Source organism: Salmo salar, unplaced genomic scaffold (assembly GCF_905237065.1).
Source record: "Salmo salar unplaced genomic scaffold, Ssal_v3.1, whole genome shotgun sequence".
NCBI classification, from domain to species: Eukaryota; Metazoa; Chordata; class Actinopteri; order Salmoniformes; family Salmonidae; genus Salmo; species Salmo salar.
Window position 1 is genome coordinate 52847 of NW_025550502.1, and position 17154 is coordinate 70000.

Consider the following 17154-nt stretch of genomic DNA (forward strand, 5'->3'; position numbering starts at 1 on the left):
TAGAGTAGTCTGATCCAGTAGTTGGTAGAGTAGTCTGATCCAGTAGTTAGTAGAGTAGTCTGATCCAGTAGTTAGTAGAGTAGTCTGATCCAGTAGTTGGTAGAGTAGTCTGATCCAGGTGTGTTTTAGACCAGTAGTTGGTAGAGTAGTCTGATCCAGTAGTTGGTAGAGTAGTCTGATCCAGTAGTTAGTAGAGTAGTCTGATCCAGTAGTTAGTAGAGTAGTCTGATACAGTAGTTAGTAGAGTAGTCTGATCCAGTAGTTAGAAGAGTAGTCTGTGTTAATGTGTTAACGCTGTGAGAGGGAGAGAACAGACACTCCTCTATGCTGGATCCTGGATCCTGAAGCAAAGTACACACCTCCTCTAATACAGACTCCCTAAGTCAAGATCAAAGTTCAGTAAGGTCCTATAACAGAAACATAGGCTACAGTATTCACACTGATATGGGGGCTATAGTATTCACACTGATATGGGGGCTATAGTATTCACACTGATATGGGGGCTATAGTATTCACACTGATATGGGGGCTATAGTATTCACACTGATATGGGGACTATAGTATTCACACTGATATGGGGTCTATAGTATTCACACTGATATGGGGGCTATAGTATTCACACTGATATGGGGGCTATGGTATTCACACTGATATGGGGCTATAGTATTCACACTGATATGGGGACTATAGTATTCACACTGATATGGGGGCTATAGTATTCACACTGATATGGGGGCTATAGTATTCACACTGATATGGGGGCTATAGTATTCACACTGATATGGGGGCTATAGTATTCACACTGATATGGGGGCTATAGTATTCACACTGATATGGGGTCTATAGTATTCACACTGATATGGGGGCTATAGTATTCACACTGATATGGGGTCTATAGTATTCACACTGATATGGGGGCTATAGTATTCACACTGATATGGGGGCTATAGTATTCACACTGATATGGGCTCTATAGTATTCACACTGATATGGGGGCTATAGTATTCACACTGATATGGGGGCTATAGTATTCACACTGATATGGGGTCTATAGTATTCACACTGATATGGGGTCTATAGTATTCACACTGATATGGGGGCTATAGTATTCACACTGATATGGGGGCTATAGTATTCACACTGATATGGGGGCTATAGTATTCACACTGATATGGGGACTATAGTAATCACACTGATATGGGGGCTATAGTATTCACACTGATATGGGGGCTATAGTATTCACACTGATATGGGGGCTATAGTATTCACACTGATATGGGGGCTATAGTATTCACACTGATATGGGGGCTATAGTATTCACACTGATATGGGGGCTATAGTATTCACACTGATATGGGGACTATAGTATTCACACTGATATGGGGGCCACGGTATTCACACTGATATGGGGGCTATAGTATTCACACTGATATGGGGGCTATGGTATTCACACTGATATGGGGGCTATAGTATTCACACTGATATGGGGTCTATAGTATTCACACTGATATGGGGGCTATAGTATTCACACTGATATGGGGGCTATAGTATTCACACTGATATGGGGACTATAGTATTCACACTGATATGGGGGCCACAGTATTCACACTGATATGGGGGCTATAGTATTCACACTGATATGGGGTCTATAGTATTCACACTGATATGGGGGCTATAGTATTCACACTGATATGGGGGCTATAGTATTCACACTGATATGGGGCTATAGTATTCACACTGATATGGGGGCTATAGTATTCACACTGATATGGGGTCTATAGTATTCACACTGATATGGGGGCTATATTATTCACACTGATATGGGGTCTACAGTATTCACACTGATATGGGGGCTATAGTATCCACACTGATATGGGGGCTATAGTATTCACACTGATATGGGGGCTATAGTATTCACACTGATATGGGGGCTATAGTATTCACACTGATATGGGGGCTATGGTATTCACACTGATATGGGGGCTATAGTATTCACACTGATATGGGGGCTATAGTATTCACACTGATATGGGGGCTATAGTATTCACACTGATATGGGGGCTATAGTATTCACACTGATATGGGGTCTATAGTATTCACACTGATATGGGGGCTATGGTAGTCACACTGATATGGGGGCTATAGTATTCACACTGATATGGGGGCTACAGTATTCACACTGCTATGGGGTCTATAGTATCCACACTGATATGGGGTCTATAGTATTCACACTGATATGGGGGCTATAGTATTCACACTGATATGGGGGCTATAGTATTCACACTGATATGGGGGCTATAGTATTCACACTGATATGGGGGCTACGGTATTCACACTGATATGGGGGCTATGGTAGTCACACTGATATGGGGTCTATAGTATTCACACTGATATGGGGCTATAGTATTCACACTGATATGGGGGCTATAGTATTCACACTGATATGGGGGCTATAGTATTCACACTGATATGGGGGCTATAGTATTCACACTGATATGGGGGCTATAGTATTCACACTGATATGGGGTCTATAGTATTCACACTGATATGGGGGCTATGGTAGTCACACTGATATGGGGGCTATAGTATTCACACTGATATGGGGGCTACAGTATTCACACTGCTATGGGGTCTATAGTATCCACACTGATATGGGGTCTATAGTATTCACACTGATATGGGGGCTATAGTATTCACACTGATATGGGGGCTATAGTATTCACACTGATATGGGGGCTATGGTATTCACACTGATATGGGGGCTATAGTATTCACACTGATATGGGGGCTATAGTATTCACACTGATATGGGGGCTATGGTATTCACACTGATATGGGGGCTATAGTATTCACACTGATATGGGGGCTATAGTATTCACACTGATATGGGGGCTATAGTATTCACACTGATATGGGGGCTATAGTATTCACACTGATATGGGGTCTATAGTATTCACACTGATATGGGGCCACAGTATTCACACTGATATGGGGGCTATAGTATTCACACTGATATGGGGTCTATAGTATTCACACTGATATGGGGGCTATAGTATTCACACTGATATGGGGTCTATAGTATTCACACTGATATGGGGGCTATAGTATTCACACTGATATGGGGGCTATAGTATTCACACTGATATGGGGACTATAGTATTCACACTGCTATGGGGTCTGTAGTATTCACACTGATATGGGGGCTACGGTATTCAAACTGATATGGGGGCTATAGTATTCACACTGATATGGGGGCTATAGTATTCACACTGATATGGGGGCTATAGTATTCACACTGAAATGGGGGCTATAGTATTCACACTGAAATGGGGGCTACAGTATTCACACTGATATGGGGTCTATAATATTCACACTGATATGGGGTCTATAGTATTCACACTGATATGGGGTCTATAGTATTCACACTGATATGGGGGCTAGTTTCTAGTGGTGTCTAGCTGCACCAATCAAAACAGTGCTTTTGGTTTCTAGCTGCACCAATCAGATGTTATTGGTCACATGGTTAGCAGATGTTAATGGTCACATGGTTAGCAGATGTTATTGGTCACATGGTTAGCAGATGTTATTGGTCACATGGTTAGCAGGTGTTATTGGTCACATGGTCAGCAGATGTTATTGGTCACATGGTTAGCAGGTGTTATTGGTCACATGGTTAGCAGATGTTATTGGTCACATGGTTAGCAGATGTTATTGGTCACATGGTTAGCAGGTGTTATTGGTCACATGGTTAGCAGATGTTATTGGTCACATGGTTAGCAGGTGTTATTGGTCACATGGTTAGCAGATGTTATTGGTCACATGGTTAGCAGATGTTATTGGTCACATGGTTAGCAGATGTTATTGGTCACATGGTTAGCAGATGTTATTGGTCACATGGTTAGCAGATGTTAATGGTCACATGGTTAGCAGGTGTTATTGGTCACATGGTTAGCAGATGTTATTGGTCACATGGTTAGCAGATGTTATTGGTCACATGGTTAGCAGGTGTTATTGGTCACATGGTTAGCAGGTGTTATTGGTCACATGGTTAGCAGATGTTAATGGTCACATGGTTAGCAGGTGTTATTGGTCACATGGTTAGCAGATGTTATTGGTAACATGGTTAGCAGATGTTATTGGTCACATGGTTAGCAGATGTTATTGGTCACATGGTTAGCAGATGTTATTGGTCACATGGTTAGCAGATGTTATTGGTCACATGGTTAGCAGATGTTATTGGTCACATGGTTAGCAGATGTTATTGGTCACATGGTTAGCAGATGTTATTGGTCACATGGTTAGCAGGTGTTATTGGTCACATGGTTAGCAGGTGTTATTGGTCACATGTTTAGCAGATGTTATTGGTCACATGGTTAGCAGATGTTATTGGTCACATGGTTAGCAGATGTTATTGGTCACATGGTTAGCAGATGTTATTGGTCACATGGTTAGCAGGTGTTATTGGTCACATGGTTAGCAGGTGTTATTGGTCACATGTTTAGCAGATGTTATTGGTCACATGGTTAGCAGATGTTATTGGTCACATGGTTAGCAGATGTTATTGGTCACATGGTTAGCAGGTGTTATTGGTCACATGGTTAGCAGGTGTTATTGGTCACATGGTTAGCAGGTGTTATTGGTCACATGGTTAGCAGATGTTATTGGTCACATGGTTAGCAGGTGTTATTGGTCACATGGTTAGCAGGTGTTATTGGTCACATGGTTAGCAGATGTTATTGGTCACATGGTTAGCAGGTGTTATTGGTCACATGGTTAGCAGATGTTATTGCAGGTGGAGCTAAAAAACTAATTCCAGGGTTTTTCTTTATTTGTACTATTTTCTACATTGTAGAATAAAAGTGAAGACATCAAAACTATGAAATAACACATATGGAATCATGTAGTAACCAAAACAGTGTTAAACGAACCATCTTAAAAGTAGCCAGCCTTCGCCTTGACAGCTCTGCACACTCTTGGCGTTCTCTCAACCAGCTTCACAAGTCATCAAGGCAAAGGGTGGCTACTTTGAAGAATCTCACATATAAAATATATTTTGATTTGTTTTACACTTTTTTGGTTACTGCATGTTTCCATATGTGTTTTTTTTTTTAACGTTTTGAAGTCTTCACTATTATTCTAAAATGTAGAAAATAGTAAAAATAAAGAAACACGCTTGAATCATCGGATTGTCATTCTAGATCATCGGATTGTCATTCTAGATTCATTCTAGATCATCGGAATGTCATTCTAGATCATCGAAATGTCATTCTAGATCATCGGATTGTCATTCTAGATTCATTCTAGATCATCGGAATGTCATTCTTGTTCATCGAAATGTCATTCTAGATCATCGGAATGTCATTCTAGATCATCGGATTGTCATTCTAGATTCTAGAATGTGTAGAATTGCAGGAAGTAATTTTTTGGGGGTTAGGGTTAGGGCCCACCCGCCAACAAATGTCTGGCTAAGCTGCTGGTTTTGGGTGAGATGGTTTTGGACTAGACTGAGCATCAAACTGGAAGGACTGGCGTTGTTTTAAGGGCTAGGTAACCAGTGTGTGTAAGCTGATTATCAGTAGCCAGGCTAATTTGAGCGTTAAGCCTGATGGGCCATATGCTGATTGACCCAGCACCCTGAGTCTCCTCCCCCTCAGCCAGACACTCACCTGTTCCTCCCCCAGTTACCATCACAGCTGATCTGTTTCAGATTAATCTATTATCTCTCTCTCTCTCTCTCTCTCGCTCTCTGAGGGGGGAGGGGTGTTGTTGAGTTCTGAGTTGGCATGACGATCCGACTCCCTGCCGTCCAGAGCCTTCTGTCCGTTTCCACGGTGACCTGATCCCATTCTGTTCTCCAAGTTCCGGACCTGTGGAACACCGACTGGAACACCGACTGGATTACCGTTGTTCCGCAGACGGAGTGTGTTCAGAGAGAGGGGAGTTCTGGGAAAGCAGTGAGGATGCCAGTGCAGCAGATCTCCGTGGTCCCCGCTCGGGAGATGGCCAATAACGGCCGGAGCGCCCCTCGCTCCAAAGACAAGACCGAGGTAAGCCCCTGACGCCCTAGCCCTGACCTTAACCTCTGACCCCCTAGCCCTGACCCTAACCTGAACACAGACCCTGTGGAGCTCTCTGAATGAACTGGGGGTCCTTTCTGATGTGGTGGGGGGGAGGTTAAACAGCAGGTTGATCTGGGTGAGGAGAGGAGGAGGAGGAGGAGAGAGGGAGGTGGGGGGAGGGGGGAGAAGGGAGGTGAGGAGAGAGGGAGGAGAGGGAAGGAGAAGAGAGAGGGAGGTGAGGAGAGAGGGAGGTGAGGAGAGGGAAGGAGAAGAGGAGGAGGAGAGGGAGGGAGGGAGGTGAGGAGAGAGGGAGGAAAGGAGAGGGAAGGAGAAGAGGGAGGGAGGTGATGAGAGGGAAGGAGAAGAAGGAGGGAGGTGAGGAGAGGGAAGGAGAAGAGGAGGAGGAGGAGGGAGGGAGGGAGGGAGGTGAGGAGAGAGGGAGGAAAGGAGAGGGAAGGAGAAGAGGGAGGGAGGTGATGAGAGGGAAGGAGAAGAGGGAGGGAGGGAGGTGAGGAGAGGGAAGGAGAAGAGGGAAGGGAAGGAGAAGAGGAGGGTTAATCCATAACTTCCTGTCTGTACCCAGTAGTGTGCTGGCTCTCTGTCCTGAGGGTTAATCCATAACTTCCTGTCTGTACCCAGTAGTGTGAGCTGGCTCTCTGTCCTGAGGGTTAATCCATAACTTCCTGTCTGTACCCAGTAGTGTGAGCTGGCTCTCTGTCCTGAGGGTTAATCCATAACTTCCTGTCTGTACCCAGTAGTGTGCTGGCTCTCTGTCCTGAGGATTAATCCATAACTTCCTGTCTGTACCCAGTAGTGTGCTGGCTCTCTGTCCTGAGGGTTAATCCATAACTTCCTGTCTGTACCCAGTAGTGTGCTGGCTCTCTGTCCTGAGGATTAATCCATAACTTCCTGTCTGTACCCAGTAGTGTGCTGGCTCTCTGTCCTGAGGATTAATCCATAACTTCCTGTCTGTACCCAGTAGTGTGCTGGCTCTCTGTCCTGAGGGTTAATCCATAACTTCCTGTCTGTACCCAGTAGTGTGCTGGCTCTCTGTCCTGAGGGTTAATCCATAACTTCCTGTCTGTACCCAGTAGTGTGAGCTGGCTCTCTGTCCTGAGGGTTAATCCATAACTTCCTGTCTGTACCCAGTAGTGTATGCTGGCTCTCTGTCCTGAGGGTTAATCCATAACTTCCTGTCTGTACCCAGTAGTGTGCTGGCTCTCTGTCCTGAGGGTTAATCCATAACTTCCTGTCTGTACCCAGTAGTGTGAGCTGGCTCTCTGTCCTGAGGGTTAATCCATAACTTCCTGTCTGTACCCAGTAGTGTGAGCTGGCTCTCTGTCCTGAGGGTTAATCCATAACTTCCTGTCTGTACCCAGTAGTGTGCTGGCTCTCTGTCCTGAGGGTTAATCCATAACTTCCTGTCTGTACCCAGTAGTGTGCTGGCTCTCTGTCCTGAGGGTTAATCCATAACTTCCTGTCTGTACCCAGTAGTGTGCTGGCTCTCTGTCCTGAGGGTTAATCCATAACTTCCTGTCTGTACCCAGTAGTGTGAGCTGGCTCTCTGTCCTGAGGGTTAATCCATAACTTCCTGTCTGTACCCAGTAGTGTGCTGGCTCTCTGTCCTGAGGGTTAATCCATAACTTCCTGTCTGTACCCAGTAGTGTGCTGGCTCTCTGTCCTGAGGGTTAATCCATAACTTCCTGTCTGTACCCAGTAGTGTGCTGGCTCTCTGTCCTGAGGGTTAATCCATAACTTCCTGTCTGTACCCAGTAGTGTGCTGGCTCTCTGTCCTGAGGGTTAATCCATAACTTCCTGTCTGTACCCAGTAGTGTGCTGGCTCTCTGTCCTGAGGGTTAATCCATAACTTCCTGTCTGTACCCAGTAGTGTGTGCTGGCTCTCTGTCCTGAGGGTTAATCCATAACTTCCTGTCTGTACCCAGTAGTGTGCTGGCTCTCTGTCCTGAGGGTTAATCCATAACTTCCTGTCTGTACCCAGTAGTGTGCTGGCTCTCTGTCCTGAGGGTTAATCCATAACTTCCTGTCTGTACCCAGTAGTGTGCTGGCTCTCTGTCCTGAGGATTAATCCATAACTTCCTGTCTGTACCCAGTAGTGTGAGCTGGCTCTCTGTCCTGAGGGTTAATCCATAACTTCCTGTCTGTACCCAGTAGTGTGAGCTGGCTCTCTGTCCTGAGGGTTAATCCATAACTTCCTGTCTGTACCCAGTAGTGTGCTGGCTCTCTGTCCTGAGGGTTAATCCATAACTTCCTGGCTGTACCCAGTAGTGTGCTGGCTCTCTGTCCTGAGGGTTAATCCATAACTTCCTGTCTGTCCCCAGTAGTGTGCTGGCTCTCTGTCCTGAGGGTTAATCCATAACTTCCTGTCTGTACCCAGTAGTGTGAGCTGGCTCTCTGTCCTGAGGGTTAATCCATAACTTCCTGTCTGTACCCAGTAGTGTGCTGGCTCTCTGTCCTGAGGGTTAATCCATAACTTCCTGTCTGTACCCAGTAGTGTGCTGGCTCTCTGTCCTGAGGGTTAATCCATAACTTCCTGTCTGTACCCAGTAGTGTGCTGGCTCTCTGTCCTGAGGGTTAATCCATAACTTCCTGTCTGTACCCAGTAGTGTGCTGGCTCTCTGTCCTGAGGGTTAATCCATAACTTCCTGTCTGTACCCAGTAGTGTGCTGGCTCTCTGTCCTGAGGGTTAATCCATAACTTCCTGTCTGTACCCAGTAGTGTGTGCTGGCTCTCTGTCCTGAGGGTTAATCCATAACTTCCTGTCTGTACCCAGTAGTGTGCTGGCTCTCTGTCCCGAGGGTTAATCCATAACTTCCTGTCTGTACCCAGTAGTGTGCTGGCTCTCTGTCCTGAGGGTTAATCCATAACTTCCTGTCTGTACCCAGTAGTGTGTGCTGGCTCTCTGTCCTGAGGGTTAATCCATAACTTCCTGTCTGTACCCAGTAGTGTGCTGGCTCTCTGTCCTGAGGGTTAATCCATAACTTCCTGTCTGTACCCAGTAGTGTGCTGGCTCTCTGTCCTGAGGGTTAATCCATAACTTCCTGTCTGTACCCAGTAGTGTGCTGGCTCTCTGTCCTGAGGGTTAATCCATAACTTCCTGTCTGTACCCAGTAGTGTGCTGGCTCTCTGTCCTGAGGGTTAATCCATAACTTCCTGTCTGTACCCAGTAGTGTGCTGGCTCTCTGTCCTGAGGGTTAATCCATAACTTCCTGTCTGTACCCAGTAGTGTGAGCTGGCTCTCTGTCCTGAGGGTTAATCCATAACTTCCTGTCTGTACCCAGTAGTGTGCTGGCTCTCTGTCCTGAGGGTTAATCCATAACTTCCTGTCTGTACCCAGTAGTGTGCTGGCTCTCTCTGTCCTGAGGGTTAATCCATAACTTCCTGTCTGTACCCAGTAGTGTGCTGGCTCTCTGTCCTGAGGGTTAATCCATAACTTCCTGTCTGTACCCAGTAGTGTGCTGGCTCTCTGTCCTGAGGGTTAATCCATAACTTCCTGTCTGTACCCAGTAGTGTGAGCTGGCTCTCTGTCCTGAGGGTTAATCCATAACTTCCTGTCTGTACCCAGTAGTGTGCTGGCTCTCTGTCCTGAGGGTTAATCCATAACTTCCTGTCTGTACCCAGTTGTGTGAGCTGGCTCTCTGTCCTGAGGGTTAATCCATAACTTCCTGTCTGTACCCAGTAGTGTGCTGGCTCTCTGTCCTGAGGGTTAATCCATAACTTCCTGTCTGTACCCAGTAGTGTGAGCTGGCTCTCTGTCCTGAGGGTTAATCCATAACTTCCTGTCTGTACCCAGTAGTGTGAGCTGGCTCTCTGTCCTGAGGGTTAATCCATAACTTCCTGTCTGTACCCAGTAGTGTGCTGGCTCTCTCTGTCCTGAGGGTTAATCCATAACTTCCTGTCTGTACCCAGTAGTGTGCTGGCTCTCTGTCCTGAGGGTTAATCCATAACTTCCTGTCTGTACCCAGTAGTGTGCTGGCTCTCTGTCCTGAGGGTTAATCCACAACTTCCTGTCTGTACCCAGTAGTGTGAGCTGGCTCTCTGTCCTGAGGGTTAATCCATAACTTCCTGTCTGTACCCAGTAGTGTGCTGGCTCTCTGTCCTGAGGGTTAATCCATAACTTCCTGTCTGTACCCAGTAGTGTGCTGGCTCTCTGTCCTGAGGGTTAATCCATAACTTCCTGTCTGTACCCAGTAGTGTGAGCTGGCTCTCTGTCCTGAGGGTTAATCCATAACTTCCTGTCTGTACCCAGTAGTGTGCTGGCTCTCTGTCCTGAGGGTTAATCCATAACTTCCTGTCTGTACCCAGTAGTGTGCTGGCTCTCTGTCCTGAGGGTTAATCCATAACTTCCTGTCTGTACCCAGTAGTGTGCTGGCTCTCTGTCCTATAAAATAAAATATATACTGTACATATGAGATGAGTAATGTAGGATATGTAGACATTATTAAAGTGGTGTTATTTAAAGTGACTAGTGATACCTTTATTAAATCCATGTATTAAATGTATTAAAGTGGCCAGAGATTTGAGTCTGTATGTTTGGCAGCAGCCTCTCTATGTTAGTGATGGCTGTTTATCAGTCTGATGGCCTGGAGATAGAAGCTGTTTATCAGTCTGATGGTCTGGAGATAGAAGCTGTTTAACAGTCTGATGGCCTGGAGATAGAAGCTGTTTATCAGTCTGATGGCCTGGAGATAGAAGCTGTTTAACAGTCTGATGGTCTGGAGATAGAAGCTGTTTAACAGTCTGATGGCCTGGAGATAGAAGCTGTTTATCAGTCTGATGGCCTGGAGATAGAAGCTGTTTACCAGTCTGATGGCCTGGAGATAGAAGCTGTTTATCAGTCTGATGGCCTGGAGATAGAAGCTGTTTATCAGTCTGATGGCCTGGAGATAGAAGCTGTTTAACAGTCTGATGGTCTGGAGATAGAAGCTGTTTAACAGTCTGATGGTCTGGAGATAGAAGCTGTTTATCAGTCTGATGGTCTGGAGATAGAAGCTGTTTATCAGTCTGATGGTCTGGAGATAGAAGCTGTTTATCAGTCTGATGGTCTGGAGATAGAAGCTGTTTATCAGTCTGATGGCCTGGAGATAGAAGCTGTTTTTCAGTCTCTCGGTCCCAGCTTTGATGCACCTGTACTGACCTCGCCTTCTGGATGTTAGCGGGGTGAACAGGCAGTACTGACCTCGCCTTCTGGATGTTAGCGGGGTGAACAGGCAGTACTGACCTCGCCTTCTGGATGTTAGCGGGGTGAAGAGGCAGTACTGACCTCGCCTTCTGGATGTTAGCGGGGTGAACAGGCAGTACTGACCTCGCCTTCTGGATGTTAGCGGGGTGAACAGGCAGTACTGACCTCGCCTTCTGGATGTTAGCGGGGTGAACAGGCAGTACTGACCTCGCCTTCTGGATGTTAGCGGGGTGAACAGGCAGTACTGACCTCGCCTTCTGGATGTTAGCGGGGTGAACAGGCAGTACTGACCTCGCCTTCTGGATGTTAGCGGGGTGAACAGGCAGTACTGACCTCGCCTTCTGGATGTTAGCGGGGTGAACAGGCAGTACTGACCTCGCCTTCTGGATGTTAGCGGGGTGAACAGGCAGTACTGACCTCGCCTTCTGGATGTTAGCGGGGTGAACAGGCAGTACTGACCTCGCCTTCTGGATGTTAGCGGGGTGAACAGGCAGTACTGACCTCGCCTTCTGGATGTTAGCGGGGTGAACAGGCAGTACTGACCTCGCCTTCTGGATGTTAGCGGGGTGAACAGGCAGTACTGACCTCGCCTTCTGGATGTTAGCGGGGTGAAGAGGCAGTACTGACCTCGCCTTCTGGATGTTAGCGGGGTGAACAGACAGTACTGACCTCGCCTTCTGGATGTTAGCGGGGTGAACAGGCAGTGGCTCGGGGGGTTGTTGTCCTGTGACATCGGGTGGATTTAGTAGTTTATGTAAAACCTTTAAACTGTTTCTACATTTCCCACCTCTCTCTCTGTCTCTCTCTCTCTCTCTCCCTCTCTGTCTCTCTCTCTGTCTCTCTCTCTCTCTCTCTCCCTCTCTGTCTCTCTCTCTGTCTCTCTCTCTCTCTCTCTCTCCCTCTCTGTCTCTCTCTCTCTCTCTCTCTCTCTCTCTCTCTCTCTCTCTCTCTCTCTCTCTCTCTCTCTCTCTCTCTCTCTCTCTCTCTCTCTCTCTCTCTCTCTCTCTCTCTCTCTCTCTCTCTCTCTCTCTCTCTCTCTCTCTCTCTCTCTCCTCTCTCTCCTCTCTCTCTCTCCTCTCCCCTCTCTCTCTCCTCTCCCCTCCTCTCTCTCTCTCTCTCTCTCTCTCTCTCTCTCTCTCTCTCTCTCTCTCTCTCTCTCTCTCTCTCTCTCCTCTCCCCCTCTCCTCTCTCCTCTCCCTCTCTCTCTCTCTCTCTCTCCTCTCTCTCTCTCTCCTCTCTCCTCTCCCCTCTCCCTCTCTCCTCTCCCCTCCTCTCTCCCCTCCTCTCTCTCTCTCTCCTCTCTCTCTCTCTCTCTCTCTCTCCTCTCCCCTCTCCTCTCTCCTCTCCCCCTCCTCTCCTCTCTCCCCTCCTCTCCTCTCTCTCTCTCCTCTCTCCTCTCTCCTCTCCCCTCCTCTCCTCTCTCTCTCCTCTCTCCTCTCCCCCTCTCCTCTCTCCTCTCCCCCTCCTCTCCTCTCTCTCTCTCTCTCTCTCTCCTCTCTCCTCTCCCCTCCTCTCCTCTCTCTCTCCTCTCTCCTCTCTCCAGAGTACTAAAGGAGGTCCAGGTCGGTCAGGTAGTCGATCCAGCAACATCTTGAAGGTATTGATTGGTTTATTGTTTGATTCTGTCGACAGCAGTCACTGCTGATCGGTTAGAGGTGAAAGACGTGTGCTGTGATTGGTTGTTGAAGTGAAGGAGTGTCCTGTGATTGGTTGTTACAGGCCAGCAGTTCTACGACGGGATTGGCTCCTGGCAGTGTTTCCAGGACAACTCCCTCCTCTCAGGACATCTGCAGGTGAGACTGTGCCTTCACTTGGCTTGAACGTTTACAAAGTAAAAAATTTTTTTAAACATCAATTTTTTTATTAAAGAGCACATAAAGAACATGTACCATACATACACAACTTATCTTCTCTGTCTTTACTAAGGAGCGTAGCTACATTCACATGTTTTGGCTGCAAATATTTCACGAGTCTGAATAAGTATACAATTTAGATTAAGCCACACAACAACAAACAAAAAAGCTCATAAATGATAGGATAAAACCCGTACGATATACCAGGAACTCTGACCAGACATCTTCATATCTATGTTGTAAGATTGATGTAATTCTCTCCGTGTCAGTCCCCCCCAAACATAGACCTGACCACATGTCTTTTTGAAGGTGCGCGTTCATTTTTTTTCCCCCAGCATTTTGTTAAACATTTCAGTTTATCAGGGCTCATTTTTTTGAAATAAAAGGATGTAGTACTTTGGATTTGAAACTCCCTTGTTTGGTTTTCCATATAGTGGGTTTATATAGTGTTTTCCATATGTTTCCCCACCTGTCCTCTGATATCTGCACCTTTATCATCCCAACAAAACTACAGGTCAAAGATTTGATGAATTAGTCCGGCAATAAGATCACAATTATGAGTATAAATCCAGGCAGTTTCCAGTCCTTAAGAAGAAGGGGTCGCTTCAGTAGTCAATGTTCCGTGGTAGATTTTAATAAGATACTTCTCAGGCCTTGGGTCCTGTCTCTCACTCCTTCTGGGCTCAACATTTTGCCACATAGTCTGTATATTTTTCCGGACACCCTTGTCCTCGGATCTGGAAAGCGGTGTAATCCCAATAGAGCGCAGGAAGTACTCGGCATCAGGTACAGAATCCAAGATGTGGGTCTTACTCTCATGGGTGACGCTCAGCTTCGCAGGGAACATCAGAGAGTATGTGATGTTTTGGGCTGCCAGTTCTCTCTCTCGATCCCGTCGTAATCTTTTCTCGTCCGCTAATAGCTCTGCAGAATAGTCATTGAAGATAGATATGTGTTTTGTCTTTGTGGAATAGTTCTCCCTTGGTTCTCGACAGCTGCATTATATCCTGTTTTCGTTGAGAAGTTGAGAAGACGCGCGATGATAGCGCTGGGTCTCTGTGTGTCCTTCGCTCCGGGCTGCAGGTGCGGTTCTGTGGGCCTCGGTGTGTCCTTCGCTCCGGGCCTTCTCTGGGCTGCAGGTGCGGTTCTGTGGGCCTCTGTGTGTCCTTCGCTCTGGGCCGCAGGTGCGGTTCTGTGGGCCTCGGTGTGTCCTTCGCTCCGGGCCTGCTCTGGGCTGCAGGTGTGGTTCTGTGGGCCTCGGTGTGTCCTTCGCTCCGGGCCTGTTTTGATTCCTCTAGCTGGCCCATCAGGTAGCTAACAGCCCGGTCTGGTTGATTCCTCTAGCTGGCCCATCAGGTAGCTAACAGCCCGGTCTGGTTGATTCCTCTAGCTGGCCCATCAGGTAGCTAACAGCCCGGTCTGGTTGATTCCTCTAGCTGGCCCATCAGGTAGCTAACAGCCTGGTCTGGTTGATTCCTCTAGCTGGCCAATCAGGTAGCTAACAGCCCGGTCTGGTTGATTCCTCTAGCTGGCCCATCAGGTAGCTAACAGCCTGGTCTGGTTGATTCCTCTAGCTGGCCCATCAGGTAGCTAACAGCCCGGTCTGGTTGATTCCTCTAGCTGGCCCATCAGGTAGCTAACAGCCCGGTCTGGTTGATTCCTCTAGCTGGCCCATCAGGTAGCTAACAGCCCGGTCTGGTTGATTCCTCTAGCTGGCCCATCAGGTAGCTAACAGCCCGGTCTGGTTGATTCCTCTAGCTGGCCCATCAGGTAGCTAACAGCCCGGTCTGGTTGATTCCTCTAGCTGGCCCATCAGGTAGCTAACAGCCCGGTCTGGTTGATTCCTCTAGCTGGCCCATCAGGTAGCTAACAGCCTGGTCTGGTTGATTCCTCTAGCTGGCCCATCAGGTAGCTAACAGCCTGGTCTGGTTGATTCCTCTAGCTGGCCCATCAGGTAGCTAACAGCCCGGTCTGGTTGATTCCTCTAGCTGGCCCATCAGGTAGCTAACAGCCCGGTCTGGTTGATTCCTCTAGCTGGCCCATCAGGTAGCTAACAGCCCGGTCTGGTTGATTCCTCTAGCTGGCCCATCAGGTAGCTAACAGCCCGGTCTGGTTGATTCCTCTAGCTGGCCCATCAGGTAGCTAACAGCCTGGTCTGGTTGATTCCTCTAGCTGGCCCATCAGGTAGCTAACAGCCTGGTCTGGTTGATTCCTCTAGCTGGCCCATCAGGTAGCTAACAGCCCGGTCTGGTTGATTCCTCTAGCTGGCCCATCAGGTAGCTAACAGCCTGGTCTGGTTGATTCCTCTAGCTGGCCCATCAGGTAGCTAACAGCCCGGTCTGGTTGATTCCTCTAGCTGGCCCATCAGGTAGCTAACAGCCTGGTCTGGTTGATTCCTCTAGCTGGCCCATCAGGTAGCTAACAGCCCGGTCTGGTTGATTCCTCTAGCTGGCCCATCAGGTAGCTAACAGCCCGGTCTGGTTGATTCCTCTAGCTGGCCCATCAGGTAGCTAACAGCCCGGTCTGGTTGATTCCTCTAGCTGGCCCATCAGGTAGCTAACAGCCCGGTCTGGTTGATTCCTCTAGCTGGCCCATCAGGTAGCTAACAGCCCGGTCTGGTTGATTCCTCTAGCTGGCCCATCAGGTAGCTAACAGCCCGGTCTGGTTGATTCCTCTAGCTGGCCCATCAGGTAGCTAACAGCCCGGTCTGGTTGATTCCTCTAGCTGGCCCATCAGGTAGCTAACAGCCTGGTCTGGTTGATTCCTCTAGCTGGCCCATCAGGTAGCTAACAGCCCGGTCTGGTTGATTCCTCTAGCTGGCCCATCAGGTAGCTAACAGCCCGGTCTGGTTGATTCCTCTAGCTGGCCCATCAGGTAGCTAACAGCCCTGTCTGGTTGATTCCTCTAGCTGGCCCATCAGGTAGCTAACAGCCCGGTCTGGTTGATTCCTCTAGCTGGCCCATCAGGTAGCTAACAGCCTGGTCTGGTTGATTCCTCTAGCTGGCCCATCAGGTAGCTAACAGCCTGGTCTGGTTGATTCCTCTAGCTGGCCCATCAGGTAGCTAACAGCCCGGTCTGGTTGATTCCTCTAGCTGGCCCATCAGGTAGCTAACAGCCTGGTCTGGTTGATTCCTCTAGCTGGCCCATCAGGTAGCTAACAGCCCGGTCTGGTTGGTTCCTCTAGCTGGCCCATCAGGTAGCTAACAGCCCGGTCTGGTTGATTCCTCTAGCTGGCCCATCAGGTAGCTAACAGCCCGGTCTGGTTGGTTCCTCTAGCTGGCCCATCAGGTAGCTAACAGCCTGGTCTGGTTGATTCCTCTAGCTGGCCCATCAGGTAGCTAACAGCCTGGTCTGGTTGATTCCTCTAGCTGGCCCATCAGGTAGCTAACAGCCTGGTCTGGTTGATTCCTCTAGCTGGCCCATCAGGTAGCTAACAGCCCGGTCTGGTTGATTCCTCTAGCTGGCCCATCAGGTAGCTAACAGCCTGGTCTGGTTGACTCCTCTAGCTGGCCCATCAGGTAGCTAACAGCCCGGTCTGGTTGATTCCTCTAGCTGGCCCATCAGGTAGCTAACAGCCCGGTCTGGTTGATTCCTCTAGCTGGCCCATCAGGTAGCTAACAGCCTGGTCTGGTTGATTCCTCTAGCTGGCCCATCAGGTAGCTAACAGCCCGGTCTGGTTGATTCCTCTAGCTGGCCCATCAGGTAGCTAACAGCCCGGTCTGGTTGATTCCTCTAGCTGGCCCATCAGGTAGCTAACAGCCTGGTCTGGTTGATTCCTCTAGCTGGCCCATCAGGTAGCTAACAGCCTGGTCTGGTTGATTCCTCTAGCTGGCCCATCAGGTAGCTAACAGCCCGGTCTGGTTGATTCCTCTAGCTGGCCCATCAGGTAGCTAACAGCCCTGTCTGGTTGATTCCTCTAGCTGGCCCATCAGGTAGCTAACAGCCCGGTCTGGTTGATTCCTCTAGCTGGCCCATCAGGTAGCTAACAGCCTGGTCTGGTTGATTCCTCTAGCTGGCCCATCAGGTAGCTAACAGCCCGGTC

At 48.3% G+C, this 17154-nt stretch overlaps 1 protein-coding gene across 1 annotated transcript in view; it reads left to right on the top strand.

The window, feature by feature from the left end:
- Positions 1-5763: 5763 nt before the first annotated feature.
- Positions 5764-17154, top strand: part of LOC106591887 (E3 ubiquitin-protein ligase MARCHF7) — a gene marked incomplete at its 3' end in the record, with an annotated part of 19217 nt that continues 7826 nt past the window's right edge. The window contains 3 exon segments of the mRNA XM_045713841.1: positions 5764-6047; positions 12803-12856; positions 12979-13052. Of these exon segments, the coding sequence (XP_045569797.1) occupies positions 5961-6047; positions 12803-12856; positions 12979-13052 (215 nt within the window).